The sequence below is a fragment of the Ovis aries genome, chromosome 1 (genome assembly GCF_016772045.2).
Source record: "Ovis aries strain OAR_USU_Benz2616 breed Rambouillet chromosome 1, ARS-UI_Ramb_v3.0, whole genome shotgun sequence".
NCBI classification, from domain to species: Eukaryota; Metazoa; Chordata; class Mammalia; order Artiodactyla; family Bovidae; genus Ovis; species Ovis aries.
Window position 1 is genome coordinate 20,775,309 of NC_056054.1, and position 7,509 is coordinate 20,782,817.

The following is a 7,509-nucleotide window of genomic DNA, read 5'->3' on the forward strand; positions in this document are numbered from 1 at the left end:
CTGTGGATTGTCGCTAGGAGCCAGCCCACACAGAGTTCACAGGTGTGTGTGCCTGTGCAAGTGTGCATTGTGTATGTGGGTGTGAATATACAGCTTGGGCAGGTGTGTGTACCTGCGAGCATGTAGGATGTGTCCGGCCGACTCGGCAGGTGCAGGTTAGGAAGCAGCTGTGCCTTGCTGTGGAAGGTACACGGTTCTAGGGGGCTGCTCACCTCAGCCCCAGACAGTTGTCTTACTCAGATCAGGAGGGGCGTTGTTGTGCTTGGCGTTGCCAGGCGGAGGCCAGAGGCTGCCGGGGCTGTGGGGAGGAAGCGGCAAGCAGCAGGGGGCAGCAGGGGCAGGCCAACCGGGGGCGGGGGGCGGGCAGAAGGAGCCTTTAAAGCTCCTGCCCCGCCCACAGGTGAGCAGTGCCGTGAGAGCCAGCGCTGTCTCCCGCCTGCCCACTCAGTGGCAGTTCCCCTGGAGCCGTGGTCCTCTCTGGAGCCTCAGCGGATCCCTCCTACAGAACTTACTACCAGGACCCCCGACCAGGTGATGGCATAGGATAGACTCTCCTGCGAAGAGAGAGCAATCTGGAAACAGGTTTGGGGAGCTGGAAGGGCCATGGGGAGGGTCCTGGAAGAGTCTAGGATTGGTCTGGGGTGGTGGGAGTGGAAAGTCCAGGGTAAGCTGGAGCCAGGTAACGACATGGAGTGACCCTGAAGTGGGGGAATCAGGCTCAGGGTGAGTGTGGGATGGACACACGTGGGATGTTAGAATTTCAAAGTGTCAGGTGTTAGTAGAGGTCCTGGGCAGTCCAGAAAGTTAGGGGTATCAGGATGGGAACTGGGGAAAATCCTGAGGTGTCAGAGTCCAGAGACATCAGAGTCCAGAGGCAGAAGCTCGGTAAATATGTGAGTCCAGGATGCTGGAGTCTGGTATGTCAGTCCAGGCTGGGGCAGGCGGGCAGGGAGCGAGATCCTAATTCCCACATGTCTGCCTCCCAGGAGCCACCATGGGGTGCTTCAGCTTCATTAAGGTCATGATGATCCTCTTCAATATGCTCATCTTTGTAAGTATGGGGTTTATGGGTTCTTTGGGGTTCCCTACAGGAGTGGGTCTTAGCCTGAGTAGAGCCCCTACTGGGGAATAAGAGATTGCTATGTCCACACTCTTCCTGAAAGTTCCTCCTGATGATGAGATGTGGAAGTCTCCCTGAAGGCTGAGTCTTGGCTCCAGGAGCAGCCTAGCTGCCACACAACTTGGGGTGGAGAAGTTTAGGGGCATCCTCTCCTTCCAGGAAGTTTCAGGCTTAGAGCGGGGCAGGGTAGGCTAACAGGCTGGGGCCTCAGGGAGGGGCAGGGGTTTGCCCAAGATCACCTAGCATGGAAGGAAATTCAGTGGCCTGTGTATGATGGGGAGCCAAAAGCCGAGAAGGTCCAGAGATATGGGAGTAGAGTTTCAGCTGCAAGTGGAATTTGTTGTATTTTTTCAACAAACACTGCCTAAGATTCTGTGCCCTCAGGGATCTTGGGTCCAACAGGCAAGATAGGCAGCCAGTTTTCCATATGTGTAGTCTGATCACACACTAGGAGGGGCTTGAACCCTGCCTAGTCAGAGAAGACTTCTAGAAGGAAATAGCTGAGGCTAGGAATTTGCACGTAGTGAGGGGGTTGGTAAAGCATGCAAAAAGGCCCAGAGGCAATGAAATCAGATATTGTTCAGAAAACCAGGAACAGACTGTATAGGGCATGTTTGAGGAAGCTAAGCAATGAGGCATGAATCTAGAGATGGTGGTAAAATTGGGGAGAAACGGACAACATGGACAAAGGACAAAGCCCTTGGATGGTGGCTGAGGATGGAGGAAGGGGCAAGTGAGACAGAGGTCTTGGAGATAATGACCGCATCTCCTCTCCGTTGAGAGCAAACCTGGTGGGTACTTCACCAGCAGCCATGTACCCAGTGGACTTGCAGCTCAGGATATTTGGAAGTCATGTGCCCATAGGTGGTCACTGAAGCCATGGGCAGGGTGTGCACACACAGGGTGAGTGAACTCCAGGAAACTCAGTTTCTAAGGGATAAACAGAGAAAAGGCTACCAGGAAGCAAATGGAGAAAGAGCATAAGGAAGCAAAGCAGGAAAGCAAGGTGTCAGAAAGTCAAGGAGGATACACCCATGGCTGAGCACAGGTTGTCACCAGAGACCTTGAAGCCTCAGGAGACTGGGTGAGAGTGAGCAAAGCATGAGGAAATGGAGGCATGAAGTGCAGGCGAATTTGGAGGAATTGGGCTGGGGGTGAGGACACTCTCTGATGCTGGTGTGGCCTGTGCCTTGGGCTTCTTCTCCTTTCAGGGAATTAGCCTTTATCCCTGGATCTGAAGAAGGCAGCAGGATTGCAGGGATCTGGAGCACAGGGGCTCTGGCCCGAGGGGGGTTAAAGGCAAATCCGGTTTGGTTTCTGGCCTCTGTTGCCCAGGCCTTGCCAGACTGGGCAGGGCAGGCCTCCGACTCCTTGAAATCTGACCCCGCAGGCTAGAAGCCCAGCTTTGTGTCCTTGGGCAAACATGCCTGGGATCCACCCACAGCCTGCCACTTTGCTCCTGGTTCCAGCCTCAGTTTCCACAGCCGGAAAGTGGGGACTGGACACCTGGGTGGTGTCAGGCTGATGCATCCACTGAAGCACTGGGTCAGCGAGGCTTTGCTCTAAGAGCTGTGGGAACTGGGCAGTGCCCTCCTTTCCAGTCTCGGCCTCAGGATCACCTCTGAGGTGGGGTGCGGCCTCTCAGAGCTCTGGCTGTACTCCATCTCTGGTGCCTCAGTTTCCACTTGTGTGGCAAGGAGAGGTCTGAGCTGGTCCTGGAAGGGACCCAAATGGAGGACCTTAGGGTGGGTGTCCCTTCTTACCATTGCCCTCTCCAAGGTTGGGAGCAGGTGTAAACCTCAGCCACGCCTCTGTTGCTATAGTGACCGTTGAACCTGCTCAACGCTACCACCCTCCTCTTTCTGCCTATCAGAGAACCGAGGTGTTCCAGGCACCTATAACCCAGAAGCGAAATGGGGGGAGGTGGCTGCCGGTGGGGGGTGCAGGGGCAGGTGTTCACCTGCTTGTTTGCACTTCAAGCTATGTGGCAGGACCCTGGCAGCGTAAGGGAAAGCTCTGCTCCTCCCCTACACCCTGTGGCTATTTCTGGAATCCCTGGTCTCATTTACATCTGCCTAGATGTGCAGCCTGGTGCTGACTGCAGATGTCCCAGATCCCATCTTTCTGGCTCTAAAGATGAGTCAGAACTCCCTACAGGATGAGTTTTTGGACTCCATACCCAATAAATGGGAAAGTTTCTCATCTCGCATCTTCCTAACTGAGCTGTGCGATAGGGAGCTGCCTGGCAGCACTGTTTCAAAGTCTGCCTCTCTGTCCCCAGCTGTGTGGTGCAGCCCTGTTGGCAGTGGGCATCTGGGTGTCGGTTGATGGACCATCCTTCATGAAGATCTTCGGGCCGATGTCCTCCAGTGCCATGCAGTTCGTCAACGTGGGCTACTTCCTCATCGCGGCCGGTGCTGTGCTCTTCGCTCTTGGTTTCCTGGGCTGCTACGGCGCCCACACTGAGAGCAAGTGTGCCCTCATGACGGTGTGTCAAACCCAGCTCCACAGGCCCATAACCAAAGCCCAGGGTCCCCTCACCCTTAACACTAGGCCCTGAGGATTCCCAAACCCTGCTCTGGATTCCGGGGGTCTTGGCAAACGGCGGGGGGGGGGGGGGGGGGGGGGGGCGGTGGGAGGGGAAAGCACGGTTAGGGTAAGTAAGGCATGAGAGGCTCTCTCTCCCTAAAACTCAGATCCCTGTTCTCCATTCAGTTCTTCTTCATCCTCCTCCTCATCTTCATTGCTGAGGTTGCAGCTGCTGTGGTCGCCTTAGTGTATACTACACTGGTGAGGAACAGGGATGGAGCAAGGGGGTACCCCTGGGCAAAGCCCTGAGAGGGGGCCACACCCTCCACACCAGGCTGTAAACACTGGCCTTCCCCACCCAGGCTGAGAACCTCCTGATGGCAGTGGTGGTGCCTAATATCAAAAAAGAGTACGGTTCCCAAAAAGACTTCACTCAAGTGTGGAACTCCACCATGGCAGGGGTAAGGTGGGCTGGGGGAGACTTGGGGGTGGGGGGAAATAAGCAAGGGCCCCTCTGATCATCTTCTCTTCATTCCCAGCTCAAGTGCTGTGGCTTCACCAACTACACAGATTTTGAGGGCTCGCCCTATGTAAGAATGAACGGTACCTTTCCCCCATACTGTTGCTATAACAGTGTTAATCACTCGTTCGTGGAACCCTGCAACAGTGTCAACGCCCATAACATGAGCGTACAGGTAAAGGTTGGCCTAGGAGGTTGGGATGCTTTAACGGCCTCAGGGTGCTGAATGAGAGTGGGAGCAGCTGCTGACTATAGATGCTTTCTCCCCTCCCCCAAGGGATGCTTCAAACAGCTTCTGTATGACATCCGAACCAACGCAGTCACTGTGGGTGGTGTGGCAGCCGGAATTGGGGGCTTGGAGGTAAGGAGAGGAGCTTGGGGCAGGATATCCCCCACCCTGGCTCAGGGCTGCTTGACCCACCTCTGAGGCCTCTCTGGAAGAGACAGACTTCTAACAAAGCTTCACGGTCTGTGTCTTGGGGGGCAGGGGACTAAAGTTTAAGGACCCTGATATGTCTCTTCATCTCTCCCTGTCCCCTTTCCCACCAGCTGGCTGCCATGATTGTGTCCATGTATCTGTACTGCAATCTGGAATAAGTCGGCTTCTCCTTCCACAACCGCTGCTGTCGTATGTGAACTGTGAAGAGGCAATGATCAGGGTGGGGACAGGATCTAACAGTGTCTCTTGGGCTGGAGTTGACCTGACCTTATTCCTCTGGACTCGGGGCTAAATGGACACCACCCCCTTCATCTGGAGCCTGACATTTCCTTCTATTGGTGGGTTTGGGGTCCTCCTATTCCAGAGCCCTTAAGGTAGCCAGTCCTCTTACCTATTCCTCCAATCTGTCCGTTAAACACTTGATACCCCCTCAGAGCAAAGGAGGGGTGGTGCTCTTGGGGATCCCAGTACACCACAGGGGGAATTAGAGAAAAGCAGCCCATAGCATGAGCATATACAAAATCAGCAGTTACTGAGCAGATGTGTAGAAGGCATTTCAGAACTCATAAACCCATTAAAATGTTTATCTGGACTGTGTGTATCTTTGGGGAGAGGGACCTCAAACTTGTCTACACTGGCCTCAAACTCCTGTGGGGTTGTTGACTCAGAGGCTCTTGGAAAGGCAGCAGAAGGGAAGTGGCATTGAGGTGGTTGGCTATTTCTCACCTTCATTTGGATTGCAGACCTGGAAGGGAGCTTAACAAGAATGCACAAGAGGTCACTGAGCGAGGTGGCGGGGGCTGGGCCAGTCTGCAGCCCTATAATGTGGGAGGACTTTGGTCTGAAACTACCCCTTCCTGGGTAGGGGCACTGGACTGGAAAACTATGAAAATAACAAGCTTGTGCCCAAATAGGGGGCAGGGAGACTAAAAATACTGCCAGGGCAATGGAAGAGGGTCATTCCTTAAGTTCTGGGAAGCCCTCCAGAAGCCCCCACCAGGGCACCCAAGCTGCCTACCCTTCCCAGGCAGGCAGAGCCCTGCACCTGTCCCTGCTTTGGGGACATCAGAGAGAATTTCATTTACTGTCTTGATCACCCAGTGCTCTATAGATCTGATCTCTTATTTAGTCTTAACTACCCCATATTCCAGAAACTGGGCCTAGAGAAGCCAAGTGACTTCTTCCAGGTCCACAACCTCCTATGAAAAGCTGGGCCTGGATTTCGGTCCATCCCATCTGACTCCAGAGCCAGGTGGGGTCCTGGCTGACATGGCGGCATGATTTACTTTTAAATCACAACATCCCAGAAAACCACCTGATCACTGCTGCAGAAGAGAGAGCACTAAGGTGGGAGGCCGTGGCCAGAGGGTATGGTGTCTACCTCCATGCCTAGCCCAGCCTGGCAAACCAGTCCTCCTTGCCTCCCTTTGACCCTTGGATCCTTCTTCCCAGGCTTTACTAGGGCAACCCAGAACTATCACTTGTCCTGAGTCCAGAAAAGAACTGCAACCTTGCCAGTGGAACACAGTCCGAGAGCTAGTCTTCAAGGCCCAGATCAGGAGTCTCCTGGGGAATGGGCGGGTGGAGCACTCAGTGCCCATCCCACCTTTCTATGCCTCATACTACCCCACCCCCAGGTGCATACATGAAGGCTGCAAGGGATTTGTTTGCCCTGGGCGGGCCTCCTCCACCTCATTACAGGTTAATTGCTCCTCAACCTGGCTTTTGTGGCACCTTGAACACTATCTTTACCTCCGGCAAACACTGAAGGCGTCACGGTGGCGAGAAATGTCGGAGCCACATACCGTCCCTGCCATCACTGAGCGGGGTTCCAGGCACCAGTGGGAGAGGCAGGGGCAGAGAGCTGGTGACAGGGCGGAGTTCCTGCCAGTTCCTGCCTCCTTGGCCAAAGGCTCCATATAAGGAGCTCATCCGGCTCACTTTACAAGGGCTCTGCAGGCAGACCCCTTCTCAAACTGTCCTATACTCACTTTCATGAACGTAAGTCCTTCACAGATTCCCCAGTTGCCATGCCTTGGGTTGTATCAACTATTCCTCTGGATAATCTCTTCCATCTTCTGGCAGGCTTGCATGATTTAGATCTTCCTAATCTCTGGATCACTGGCTGGGTAAGAATCTGATGAAAATGATAGCTTTTCCCCAGAAAAACGCTCAGATACGGAATCTGTATATAAGCTTCCCTCAGGGCCACAGGCATCCTTGTTCTTGTATCTCCATCTGCAGTGCACTCCTCACTTCCTGCATGAGGGACATTCAGCTCTGTCTTGCCCACTTCCTTCCCACATGCACCACCATCCTCACCCGCTCTCCATCACCTCCTCATCCCCACCTATTCCATTTTGCTCTCTCTTGCTCCATTTCTGGGGACAGGTGTTCTGGCCCAGACGAACTAGGCAGGAATAGTACCATGGTTAATTGAACAGTGGGAACGGGGTGTGGGGGTGCTGCTCTGAACTCAGGCCCAAGTAGGGGCTAAAGGTCAGGCTCAGTTGTTCTAGGGTGGACCTTAGGTAAAAATCTTGGAGTTTGAGACTCGGGCATCCCCTGGTGGCCAAATGGCACTAGTCAACGTCGCTCAGATGTGTCTGACTCTTTGTGACCCCATGGACTATACAGTCCCTGGAATTCTCCAGGCCAGAATACTGGAGTAGGTAGCCTTTCCCTTCTCCAGGGGTTCTTCCCAACCGAGGGATCGAACCCAGGTCTCCCACTTTGCAGGTGGACTCTTTGCCAACTGAGCCACAGGGAAGCCCAAGTGGAAAATAAACCTGTGGAAGATAGTAAAGAAAACTCACCATCTATCACGACCATTCTCTCTCCCACCCATCCGTGTGTGTGTGTCTCTCTCTCATACACACACAGTCACAAGACACATCCCCA

At 54.0% G+C, this 7,509-nt stretch overlaps 1 protein-coding gene across 3 annotated transcripts; it reads left to right on the forward strand.

The window, feature by feature from the left end:
• Positions 1 to 406: 406 nt before the first annotated feature.
• Positions 407 to 5,192, forward strand: TSPAN1 (tetraspanin 1). 3 transcript variants are annotated; one of them, XM_012129637.3, is made up of 8 exons: positions 407 to 582; positions 987 to 1,051; positions 3,402 to 3,608; positions 3,836 to 3,910; positions 4,012 to 4,110; positions 4,189 to 4,344; positions 4,447 to 4,530; positions 4,719 to 5,192. In XM_012129637.3, the coding sequence occupies exons 2-8, from the start codon at positions 995 to 997 to the stop codon at positions 4,764 to 4,766; spliced, it is 726 nt and encodes a 241-aa protein (XP_011985027.1). In that variant the 5' UTR covers positions 407 to 582; positions 987 to 994; the 3' UTR covers positions 4,767 to 5,192. The 3 variants fall into 3 exon arrangements, with proteins under 3 accessions (XP_011985027.1, XP_004001978.1, XP_060263092.1); XM_004001929.3 differs by having other exon boundaries at positions 407 to 531; XM_060407109.1 differs by having other exon boundaries at positions 407 to 531; positions 4,447 to 5,192.
• Positions 5,193 to 7,509: the final 2,317 nt, after the last annotated feature.

Excerpts from the sequence above, each read along its gene's own strand:
- TSPAN1 (XM_060407109.1), top strand. The coding sequence starts at position 995 with ATGGGGTGCTTCAGCTTCATTAAGGTCATGATGATCCTCTTCAATATG. Across the intron at positions 1,052-3,401 it reads TCTTCAATATGCTCATCTTT|CTGTGTGGTGCAGCCCTGTT; the intron begins GTAAGTATGGGG and ends CTCTGTCCCCAG. Across the intron at positions 4,111-4,188 it reads GGAACTCCACCATGGCAGGG|CTCAAGTGCTGTGGCTTCAC; the intron begins GTAAGGTGGGCT and ends CTTCATTCCCAG.